General features: G+C 44.2%; 1 protein-coding gene across 1 annotated transcript in view; it reads left to right on the top strand.

Annotated features, from left to right (window-relative positions):
* LOC103083887 (multidrug and toxin extrusion protein 2) overlaps positions 1–12,761 on the top strand; it is a gene marked incomplete at its 5' end in the record, with an annotated part of 49,474 nt that overhangs the window by 25,545 nt on the left and 11,168 nt on the right. The window contains 4 exon segments of the mRNA XM_082931255.1: positions 5,067–5,175; positions 5,964–6,039; positions 11,179–11,248; positions 12,003–12,135. Of these exon segments, the coding sequence (XP_082787381.1) occupies positions 5,067–5,175; positions 5,964–6,039; positions 11,179–11,248; positions 12,003–12,135 (388 nt within the window).

Here is a 12,761-nt window from a genome sequence, read left to right as displayed (position 1 = left end):
TCGTGTAGGAGTGAGCCGGGAGGGTGTCTAAGGGCAAACCTCAAGACACAGGAGTCAGCAGCAGAAGGAGACCCCCAGCAAGAGCCAGGCCCAGGCAGGTGTGGAAGGGGGGTGGCCCCGAGAACAGGTCGTGGAAGAGCTGGGGAGAGGGTGGGAAGGGTCCCTTGGATTTAGGGTCATCGGAGACGTTTTGGAGTGATGAAAAGCAGGAGGCAGATGTGGGCACCGACCTTCTCGGGGTGAGGAAGCAGAGGCTGCTGGGAGTCAGTTCTGTCTAGAGGGTTGGCTGTTGGTGGGGGAAGGATTCCATCAAGGCACGATTTGGTTTTGCTTCTGTTTTTTTTTTTATTTTTTAAAATTAATTAATTTATCTATCTTTGGCTGCATTGGGTCTTCATTTTGGTGTGTGAGGGCTTCTCATTGCAGTGGCTTCTCTTGTTGCGCAGCATGGGCTCTAGGCGCGCCAGCTTCAGTAGTTGTGGCGCACAGGCTTAGTTGCTGCGTGGCATGTGGGATCTTCCCAGACCGGGGCACGAACCCGTGTCCCCTGCATCGGCAGGTGGACTCTCAACCACTGCGCCACCAGGGAAGCCCTGTTTGTTTGTTTTTAATATTTTTATTTATTTATTTATTTGGCTGTGTTGGGTCTTAATTGCAGCATGTGGGCTCTTCATTGCGGCACGTGGGCTTCTCTCTAGTTGTGGTGTGCAGGCTCTAGAGCGTGTGGGCTCAGTAGTTGCAGCATGCGGGCTCTCTAGTTGTGGCATGCGGGCTCCAGAGCATGTGGGCTCTGTAGTTGCGGCAAGCAGGCTTAGTTGCCCTGTACCATTTGGGATCTTAGTTCCCAACCAGGGATCAAACCCAAGTCCCCTGCATCGGAAGGTGGATTCTTAACCACTGGGTCACCGGGGGAAGTCCCCTGGAGCTTGTTTATAGGTGTGCAGTATACCGAAGCTATCTACCAATTCTATCTTATCTTCAGATCTTCTGTTTTTCTACCTGTTCTGTCACAGGCTTCATTTTTTAATTAATTTTTATTTTTTATTGTGGTAAAATACACATAATGTAAAGTCTACCATCTTAACTACCATTTTAACTGCCCAGTTCAGTAGTGTTGAGCATATTTTGATTGTTGTACAACCAATCTCCAGAACTTTTTCCTCCTGCAAAACTGAAACTCTGCCCACTGAATAAATCCCGTTCCTCCTGCCCTCAGCCTCTGGCAACCACCATTCTAGTTTCTGTTTCTTGTCCCAGGCTTCCCTTTGTTAGAGACTGTGAAGCAATAAGTGTTCATTATTTTTATGGAAAAAAAAACAAGTCCCCTTAGTGGTGAACTTAAAATAAAAATGATGAAATACAGAGAAATAATCCACCGAGAGCAAGAGTTAACAGATACAGTAAACAGGAAAGTTAGAGTTTGGAGTTTGAGATGATGGTATAATAATCAGAGAATAGAAAAGTCGTATGTTCAGAATCATTCAACATAAAAGAAACTGAAACCCAAAGAACAATATTTGGAAAAGAACCAAGTAGGATTTTAAAAAATTGAAAATGTAGCCACAGAAATTTAATACTTCGTAGATGAATTAAAACTGAAAAATCAAATAATGAACTTGAAGATAGATCTGTGGAAATTCCCATAATAAAACAAAGGCATATAAATAGATGGAATTAGATATGCAGAACGATGAAATAGAATAGAGAGCCCAGAAGTAAACCCTCACATATATTGTCAAGTGATTTTTGACAAAAACAAATGTTCCTGGGAAAACTGGATATCCACATGCAAAAGAATGAAGTTGGACCTTACCTAACACCATGTGCAAAGGTCAACTCAAAGTGGATCTAAGACTTAAAAGAATAAAACTCTTAGCAGTATATATATAAGGCAAAAGCTGCACAGCATTGGACTTGGCAGTGACTTCCTGGATATGACAGCAAAGGCACAGGCAACAGAAGAAAAAATAGACAATTGGACTTTATAAAAATTTTATAATTTTGTGCATCAAAAGACGGTATCAACAGAGTAAAAAGGCAACCCACAGAATGGGAGAAAATATTTGCAAATCCCCTATGTGATAAAGATTACTAATCAGAATATATAGAAAACTCTTAAAACTCAATAACAAAAAACAAAACATGCTGTTGTTAAAATGAGCAAAGGACTTGAATGGGTATTATCTCCAAGGAAGATATACAAATGGCCAATAAGCACGTGAAAAGATGCTCAGTATCACTGATAATCAGGAAATGCAAATCAAAACTCCACTGAGATACCTCCTCACACCCATTAGAATGGCTACTCTCGAGGAAAAAGAAAAAAGAAAAGAAACAAAATAAATGTTGGCAAGGGTGTAGAAATATTGGAACCCTTATGCACTGTTGGTTGGAATGTAAAATGATGCAGCTGCCATGGGAAAATAGAAAAATGGTAGTTCCTAAAAAATAAAAAATAGAATCACCATATGACCCAGCAATTCCACTTTTGGATGTATACCCAAAAGAGTTGAAAGGAGGATCTCAAAGAGAGATTTTCACAGCAGCCTTATTCACAAGAGCCAAAAGGTAGAGGCAGCCTCAGTGTCCTTCCACAGATGAATGGTTAAACAAAATGTGATATATACATACAATGGGGTTATCATTATTTTTAAAAAAGGAAGGAGATTCTGACACATGGAACTGTGGATAAACCTTGAGGACATTATGCTAAATGAAATAAGCCATACATAAAAAGACAAATACTGTACAAGTCCACTCATATGTGGTGCTTAGACTAGGCAAAATAATAGAGACAGAGTAGAAGGGTGGTTGCCAGGGTCTGGGGGAGCAGGGAGTGAGGATTTATTGTTTAATGGGCACAGGGTTTCAGCTTTAGGAGATGAAAAGAGTTCTGGAGATGATGGTGGTGATGGTTGCATAGCATTACGAAAGTATTTAATGCCATTGAAGTGCGTACTTTAAAATGGTTATTAACGGTTAAAAAAAATACACCACATAGTAATTACCGGAATAAGAAGGGAAGAAATGGCTAACACTGTCAATTTCACGTTGCGTGTATTTTGCCATAGTAAATACAAGTGAGAAAAAGTAGAACTGGAACATGTGAAAGATGTAGACCCATTATATATCTTCTGTCTAGTAGGAATTCCACAGGGAGAGGATAGACACTGGCGGGGATGCCGTATTCAGAGACGTTTGATGAGAGACAGAGACCATTAGATAACTGAAGTAAGACACGAATCTTAATATTCAACAATTATAATGAACATTTTATTGGAGATTCAAGCCTGTGCAATTAGGCAAGAAAAGGAAAATGCATTGATTTATAAACTAAATGGCTGACATGGCTTTCCTGACCTGTTGTTTGTGGATTTTTCTCCAGCAGACCTCTCCCCTGCATGGGAAGGATCAGTACAGAGGTGGGATCTGTCACATGACATCTTCACCTAAGGGGTTTATGCATGGGGAGCAGGGAGCAGCAGTCCTGACCTCCCACACTGCCCCACCCCACCTCCCATCCCCCAAGACGAGAAGGGCTTGGCTCTGAGGCACTCACACCACCACTCGCTGTGCAGTGAGTCTGAGAGGGAGGACCGGTCAGCAGTGGGGTCTGGCCGTGCAGTCTGTGACCCTGTCATGAGTCCACAGGACTGCTCATCATTGCCTCCTGGGGCCCCTGTGGGAAAAACGAGCGGGATGTAGCCTTTTCCTCTTTTTCATCTGGACTTTGGCTTCCTGTTGTCCTTTCCCTCCTCCAGAAGCTCATCAGCTCACTTAGCCTCAGAGCTGTTAATGAGTTACTTCTCTTTTAATCATCTTTACTGACATTTTAGTGGCATTTGGGGAAGGAAGGGGGTTAAGCATGTGAGCTGGCCATTCATCTTGAGCTGAAGCCAATATGTATATTTTGAGCCCACAAGTCTTGTAAATTTTTATACAGTCAGGTCCGGCGTGTTAGTTTCAGGTGTACAGCAAAGTGATTCAGTTATACATGTATACTCCATGGATCCTCTTTTTTTTTGCGGTACCTGGGCCTCTCACTGCTGTGGCCTCTCCTGTTGCGGAGCACAGGCTCCAGACGCGCAGGCTCAGCGGCCATGGCTCACAGGCCCAGCCGCTCCGCAGCATGTGGGATCTTCCCTGACCGGGGCACGAACCCGCATCCCCTGCATCAGCAGGCGGACTCTCAACCACTGTGCCACCAGGGAAGCCCAACTTAACAATTTTTAATACATATTTTTTTTCAACTTCACTTAGGCTGGTTCTCAAATAGCAACAAATTAGACAGCTCTCAGGAGGAGGCTGCTTCTAGTAGGAATAAGAAGTTAAGGCTGACATATAAATTATTAAAAGCATACCTGAGAACTAAAATCAGGTTACTACACAACCCGTGTTTCACAAACAGCCCCCGAGGGCAGCATTGTCATCACAGGAGAACAACCGACATGACCCTGCAAGTTGAATAATGGTCTATTTAAGAAGCAAGCAAGCGCATAGCTTCAGATTTCCATAACCAGTAATTAAAATAAAGTTTGGGCATCTACTGTGAAGGGCCATAGTTCGATTTAATGTGTAGTTAGACATAGGAATGTTGGACACATAACGTATGGTGGAGTCAGATTTCATCAGCTTTTGCGGAATTCCTACAGTGTCCCAGGCTTTGTTCTAAGTGCTTTTTTCACATGATTCATTTCATTTTTACGAATGATTTATATATTTATAGTTCATTAAATCTTGTAGAATGTAGCAAAGTTGAATTGACTCTTGATAGTATATGTTTAGCTAATAAGGGAGGTGCTTTGCCCTCAAATCCAGCGTCTTTAAGAGGTTCTACTCTGATGCCTCTGATGGGGGCAGCGGTCAGGATGGCTGTTACACATCTGTAACAGTGGGCGAGGCCAAGCCACTTGTTTCCAGTCACACGGCAAGGACGTACTGGAACCGGGTCTGGAACCCGGAGCTCTGACTCTGTCTTGGGTTTCCGCACAGGTAGACTCTAGTGCACTGATACTCTGATTTTCAGACCCTCTGACTCCTCCTCGTGATTTTGTTATCATTTCTAGATGCCTCTAGGCCTTGGCGTGGCAGCCAGTGTCTGGGTGGACAGTGCCCTGGGGGCAGGGGTTGCCCAGCAGGCACGACACTCCTGTGCCACCGCCCTCCTGTGTGCAGGTGAGTGTGCCACTGCTGCTCGCTGGCCGCAGCTGTATCGAAGTTGAGAAATATATATCATAGTTTCTCTAGGAATTGACTTACGTGTGTAAACGCAACTGAAATCTTTCTTCTTTATGCTGACTCCTGTTTACTCAGTTAAATAAAGCTCCTAAATATGATTTTCTGTTATTAGGTACCAATTAAATACTGTTCCACTTGGTACTAACAGGAATCATTTCAAAGGCAGTTGTCATGTGCAGGCTTTTTTTTTTTTTTTTGCAGTATGTGGGCCTCTCACCGTTGTGGCCTTTCCCGCTGCGGAACAGAGGCTCCGGACGCGCAGGCTAAGCGGCCATGGCTCACGGGCTCAGCCGCTCTGTGGCGTGTGGGATCTTCCCGGATCGGGGCACAAACCCGTGTCCCCTGCTTCGGCAGGCGGACTCTCAACCACTGCGCCACCAGGGAAGCCCATGCAGGCTTATTTCTGACCAGAATCTGTGTGCCCAGCTCTCCAGGTTCCTGGATCACTGACCCTTAGGCAGTTTGAATGTTCTGGAATCTGAGCAGTTAGAGAAGATTCTGATTATGTTGTCATCTTATTGAACATCTTTTCTATGAGACGCCCTTAGAAAAAGAAGTTAGAATCATCTGACCTTAGGTGCTCTTTTCCTAGACAGTAAGAAGAAACACTTTAAATTATTACATTTCTTAAATCATTGAGACAAATATCTCATGAGAAGTCAGTATGAGGATTTATCACACTCAGGAGCATTTTCATTTCCTGTTGTTTCTTCTGTATTTTCCAGATGTTTGCACACTTGTAACGGGTATCTTACTTGCTGCTTTAAAGGATGTGGTTGCTTATGCATTTACCAGTGACAAGTATGTACCATCTTCTAGGAGAACATTTTTAGTTTTATGCTTTCTTTCTTCACTATACTTTTCTGATTCTGAGAGGTGAGTAGCATTTTACTCTATAGGAAAATCTGTAGTGCAGCTGGGAGTGAATCTGAACAGGTTTGAATGAAGGAAGCCCATGGAAACCCCCTCCACCCCTCCAATACCCAGTTCATTTATCAAATGCAGGTGGGCTTTCTCTTGTGCTCAGTGTGTTTTTGCTCAGAGATACACAGAAAAATAACATGGAAAAAACCTCATCCCCAGAAAGGCACCTCCCCGTCTAGGGCACGCTGGCAGCAAGCATGCCTGAATCATCTGGGCAGTGTTTGCATAAACCACTGACCCAGTCTTAGGTTGAATTTTACTGCATTCTCTGTAATGATGTGTTTGTGTAATTATTTAGATGCAATAAAGTGTCTTGAATAAACCAAATCCTTATGAAAAAGCTTCAGTGCTTTGCACCAGTTGCCTCAGATTATGCTTATGGAGAAATTCGGTTTTATTACTTTTACGTGTGCTCTTCTAGTTCCACCCAACCCCACTGGTGGAATATATATATTAAATATATTCTTGTCAAATCTTAGGGCCAGGGAGGTGGTCAGATGGAGGCACAGGAACTAGATTTACGCTCCTGCCTTAAACAACTAAAAAACTGGACAAAATCTGTATTTTAAAAAATGGTGTACAGACATTGGACCACAGGCAGCCCAGATAAATCCCTAAGGAGAACCCCATGATTGTCCCAGCTTACTGTGAGGGAGTTTCCAGGACAAAGTGCAGACAGGGGCCCGGGGAAAGCCCCCCCATCTCCTTGGGTTGGGGAAATGGAGTTGGGAGTGGGGAGGCTCTGTGGCGAGTTCCCAGGCAGAGTCCCAGAGCAGAGAGAGCGCCTGGAGGGCGCCCAGAGAGTGCTTTGGAGATCTATGGAAGCTCTCCCTCAAGTCTTCAGCTGACTGCTTCTTTAGCTGACCGCTGAGCCGATTGTGCGTGTAAGGGTCCCACCTGGGGCCAGGGAAGTGAGGGACGGGAAGGAACACCTGAAAGGAGCAGGCAGAACAATCCCTGAAGCTCATAAAGGGTCGGGAAGAGTTTGTGTTCCCACCACGTGGAATGAACAAAACCTCGTAATGCATGGGATGGCTGGTGGAGTTCTCAGAAGGACCTTGCCTCCGTAGAAGGAAAATTAGCCCTAGAATGAAGCCTGCTCTGGTCCCACCTAACAACGCTTTTAAGCAGACTTTGAAAGGATCAAATTGTTTCCAAGAAATTTAACTGTATTACAGCTCAAGAGTACTTAAATTATTACAAGAACATGCAGTATTTGAAAAACTAAAATTCACAACGTCTGCATCTAATTAAAAATTACCAGGGATACAAAGGAGCAAGAAATTAAAATCCATAGAAACATCAATCAATCAGTTGAAACCAACCCAGAAATGAAACATATGACAGAATTAGTACACAGGGATATTAAAAGTTTTAATAACTATGTTTTGTATTTTCAAGAAGATAGAGGAAAACATGAGCATACTAAAGTAAGACATCAAAGATTTTTTAAAAAACAACAAATTGAACTTACAGAGCTGAAAGAAAATGTCTGAAATGAAAATATATTGGATGAGAGTAACAGCAGATTAGAACAGTGCAGAAGAAAGGATTAGTGAACTTGAAGATAGAGCAATAGTACATATCCTAAATGAAATGCAGTGAGAAAAAAGACTGGAAAAACATGAACATCAGTGAGCTGTGATTGGCCTAAAAAGGCTATAACTAGAGTTCTCAAAACAGAGAGAGGAGAGGGGACAGGAAAAAAACTTGAAGAAATAATATTGGCAAATCTTTCTAAATTTGGTAAGATCTTAGAATTAAAGCGATCTAAAAGGCTATTTTGATGTAATCACTCATCTTACATCAGGATTCCTCCAAAACATCCTTGCCAGGTTGTCCAACTTACACTTTCATAACCTCAGTGGGTGAGGATCTTGCCACCTCTGAAGGCAGCTTTGATTCTCAGGACACCTTTCTTTTAAAAAAAAAAAAATATATATATATATATATATATATATATATATTTATTTATTTATTTATTTATTTTTGGCTGTGTTGGGTCTTTGTTACTGTGTGCAGGTGTTTTCTAGTTGCGGTGAGCAGGGGCTACTCTTTGTTGCGGTGCATGGGCTTCTCATTGCAGTGGCTTCTCGTTGTGGAGCATGGGCTCTAGGTGCGCAGGCTTCAGTAGTTGTGGCTCACGGGCTCTAGAGCGCAGACTCAGTGGTTGTGGCACACGGGCTTGGCTGCGCCGTGGCATGTGGGATCTTCCCAGACCAGGGCTCGAACCCGTGTCCCCTGCATTGGCAGGCGGATTCTTAACTGCTGCGCCACCAGGGAAGTCCCGCCTGTAAATATTTTTGACAAACAATCTCCTGAAGGTCAACTTTAGCACTGGGCAGTTGGAACCTGATGGAATAAAGACAGCCTTTTGGGGGGGGTCTTCTAAGGAGCCACCGGACAGGTGCCTTTTGTGAATTAGTAAGTATAACTTGGGAATGAAACTTAAAAAGAGTTCGACCCACTCTTCCTCCTCCAGCCTTGGGAGTATGTGTGGGCTGTTACTTTAAGGTTACTGCTGAGCTGGGAGCAGGGGATGACACCACAGAGCTATCATTAGCAAGACTCAGCCACTTTTCTTGAATATGGGCTCCCCAAGTAACTGCAAGCCTCTGGTTAATGTCCACAGTTCTGAAAACGTCGGCTCTGACAGTATTGGCCAGTTGTGACAATCTCCTTTTCCCTCCTTTCCTGCGTCTCTGTGTGCTTTGTCAGTTTCTGTGCAGAACTGGACGTTTTCAATATTGTACTGAGATGACTCTGGAAACCAGGCTCTCTCCTCCCTCCTCAGGCAGTGCTGTTCTCGCTTTTCTGTCATCGCTGCTCTGCACTTCTCCCGTTCGTTTGGTGACTTTTCTAAACCAGTTTTTACAGACTGTGTTCCTTGTCGTGTGTGCTGCCTGCTATCTCCGCAGTCAGCCAATGGCCCAACAGAGGTTTTTTTGTTTCCTTTCTTTTTCTTTTTTTTGGCCACACAGCTTGCAGATCTTAGTTCCCCAACCAGCGATTGAACCTGGGCCACAGCAGTGAAAAAAGCACCAAGTCCTAACCACTGGACCCCCAGGGAATTCCCAAAGAAGAGCTTCTTAAAAGTTTATGTCTCCTTAAATTACTCAGCAGGCACTGCCTGGGAAGGCACTTCAGCCCGGAGGGGTTAAGACAATGGGCCTGCCTCTCTCCATCAGTTCCAGAAATTTTATTTTTCTGGAAATCTTTCAGATATTCTTTTTTTCTTCTATAAATTTATTTTTGGCTGCGTTGGGTCCTCATTGCTGCGCGCGGGCTTCTTCTAGCTGTGGCAAGTGGGGGCTACTCTTCGTTGTGGTGCACGGGCTTTGCATTGTGGTGGCTTCTCTTGTTGCGGAGCGTGGGCTCTAGGCATGCAGGCTTCAGTAGTTGTGGCACATGGGCTCAGTAGTTGTGATGCACGGGCCCAGTTGCTCTGCAGCATGTGCGGTCTTCCTGGACCAGGGCTCGAACCCGTGTCCCCTGCACTGGCAGGTGGATTCTTAACCACTGCGCCACCAGGGAAGTCCCTTTCAGATATTCTTTTTGTCCTTGGCTGTGCTTAGGTGCAGGTGAATCTTTTATTCTGCCTGGCACTTTGTAGGCTTTCAGTCTCAAGCAGTGGATTTTTCTTTAGCTCTAGGAAATTTCGATAAATGATAGAATTTATGGATTAATTTGACGTGTCTTTTCTGTGGTTACCTGTGTTTTGGGATATTTCCTCAGATTTACCATTAAAATTTAGTCTCTAGCCATGTCCATTTCATTGTCCAGTCTTTAAGTGGAATGCTGTATTTTAGTGTTCATATCTTTCATTTCCAGTTACTCTTCCCAATTGCTCTTTTTCCTTAAATGCCTACTGTTTATGAATATTTCTAAGAACAGGAATTATAATTTTTCAAAGTTTCTCTCTTTTCGTTCTTTTTCCTTTTGCGTCAGCTCTTCTGCCGGCTCATTTTGGTCTTTTTTTTTTGTGCTGTTGATTTTCTTCAGTGTTTGGTGCATGTTGGTTTAATGTTTATACTTGTGAAGGAAGGACCACATCGTCACTTTGACTAGTAGAGACAGTGCAGGGTTAGCCGACGCTGCCGTCCTGGGTCTGCTCCGCGGAGGAGGTTGCTGTTGTGGTGAGAGGGTTGCCTGCGGGCTCTGCCTGAGTTGGTGGCACCTGCTGGCTAATGGTCTTCCCCGCAGGCCGAGGGGAGGGAGGCTAGAGCTCTGGGGGGGGCACCCGCCGTCTGTTGTGTTTTGCATCCACACTGGCTCCATGGTGTAGGCCTGTGGTCACCGCCACTCTGCTGAGTCATTATTCTCCAGGGCCCCCGAGCCCCACACGAGGCCCCCGAGCCCCACGCGAGGCCCTCACCAGACAGACCTTCCAGCACAGCCACCAGAGCTCAGGGCATCCCTGATGAGGCAGATGTTTTCTCTGCCTTGAACACTGGCCTCCAGCTCCATTTTTGAGGAAGACTTCCAGCCACAGGGGAAGATTACCCTTCACAGGCTGAAACCTGCTTTTTCTTCCCAACCCTCACTTTTTTTTTGGAATTTTATTTTATTTATTGTTTATACAGCAGGTTCTTATTAGTTATCTATTTTATACATATTAGTGTATATATGTCAATCCCAGTCTCCCCATTCATCACAGCACCCCCTCCCGTCACTTTCCCCCCTTGGTGTCCATGCGTTTGTTCTCTACATCTGTGTCTATTTCTGCTCTGGAAACCAATTCATCTGTAACCAACCCTCACATTTTTATACTCATCAACAAAATTTTAAGAATTATGCTCTGTTGTGGCAGCCTAGCCCACGTCCCTTTCGACCTAAATTCTAACCGGTGACATTGAAGTTAGTGAGGTTTTATCGTGTCCTCATTTTATCAAATAGGAAAGTAGTATGTGGACTGAGTTGACTGGTTGGTCACTCTGGCAGGTTTGTCCAGCCAGCAGGTGATTAGTGCTACACTTAACTGTGAGTTTTGGGTCACTGACTCTTTTTCTCCAGCAGAGATACCGTGTCCCTTGTGAGCCAAGTGATGCCCTTTTTTGCTCCCTTTCATCTGTTTGATGCACTTGCAGTGAGTATTTGCAGTGATTTTACCTCTGTATACTATATGCAGCACGATTTTGTTTTGTGTGTCCAGTTTTTGGGTTTTTTTTTTTTTTTTGCGGTACGCGGGCCTCTCACTGTTGTGGCCTCTCCTGCCGTGGAGCACAGGCTGCGGACACGCAGGCTCAGCCGCCATGGCTCACGGGCCCAGCCGCTCCGTGGCACGTGGGATCTTCCCAGACCGGGGCACAAACCCACGTCCCCTGCATCGGCAGGCGGACTCTCAACCACTGCAGCACCAGGTAAGCCCATGAACTATTTTTAAATAGAGATTTAAATGCTGTTACTTGGTGGGTTTCTGGATGAAAGCTGCTGTAGTTGTTGTTAACGTAACTTTAAAAAAATTTTATTTATTTATTTGGTTGTATGGGGTCTTAGTTGCAGCTCACAGGCTCCTTAGTTGTGGCCTATGGGCTCCTTAGTTGCGGCATAAGAACTCTTAGTTGCAGCATGCATGTGGGATCTAGTTCCATGACCAGGGATCGCACCCAGGCCCCCTGCATTGGGAGCGCAGAGTCGTATCCACTGTGCCACCAGGGAAGTCCCTTGACATAACTTCAGAAGGCAAATGTTCTCCTTTATCTCTTACGTAAGGTGTGGTCCCTGTCTTGATATAGGGTATGTGACTGTATTCAGAGCTGTGAAATACCAGGTTGTGTTCTGACCTGATGTGATGATGACACCTGAATGACTGCAAGACTGGTTTTGGTTTTCCTCTTTAGGGCACCTCTGGTGGAGTCCTGAGAGGTGCAGGAAAACAAAAGATGGGTGCTTTCCTGAATGCCATTGGTTATTATGTTTTTGGTTTTCCCCTTGGAGCATCTCTGATGTTTGCTGCTAATCATGGGATAATAGGTATGTGTCTGATTCCTTGGTGACTTACATTACATCTCACTTGTCCTGTTAGGATAAACTGCTTGAGATACAAAGCATTTGTCTGGAAAGTGACCCCTGTGGAATCGTAAAAATGATTTTCTCCCTTTGGTATATGAAAACAATTTGTGTATTCAGTATATAAAAACACTGGAAATGTCGACTTGAAGAAAATAAACATGACCCTGCCCTCAGGATGAGACCAAGATTAAGTAATTACACAATTATTCTATTTGGGTTAAGTACTGTGAAAGCTGTGATCCCCTCCCTGTGATGGCTTGGAACAGCTCCCTGAGGTCGTAATGCATTAGCTTAGTCCTGAGACGTGACTAGAGTCACCTAGACGAGGTGACCAGTTTGTTGAAAAACGATTCTTTCTCTGTTGAATGGTCTTGGCACCCTTGTTGAAAACCAGTGGACCAGAGACGTGTGGGTTTATTTCTGGACTCTGTTCTGCTTCATTGGTCTCTATGTCCAGCTCACGCCAGTACCGCACTGTTGGGATTACTGTAGCTGTGCATTAAGTTTTTGTTTATTTTTTTATACGGCAGGTTCTTATTAGTTGTCAATTTTATACAAGTTTTTTAAAATTTTTATTGAAGTATAGG

This window comes from Lipotes vexillifer, unplaced genomic scaffold (genome assembly GCF_000442215.2).
Source record: "Lipotes vexillifer unplaced genomic scaffold, Lipotes_vexillifer_v1.1 scaffold982, whole genome shotgun sequence".
NCBI classification, from domain to species: Eukaryota; Metazoa; Chordata; class Mammalia; order Artiodactyla; family Lipotidae; genus Lipotes; species Lipotes vexillifer.
This window is presented reverse-complemented; position numbering and strand designations above follow the sequence as displayed.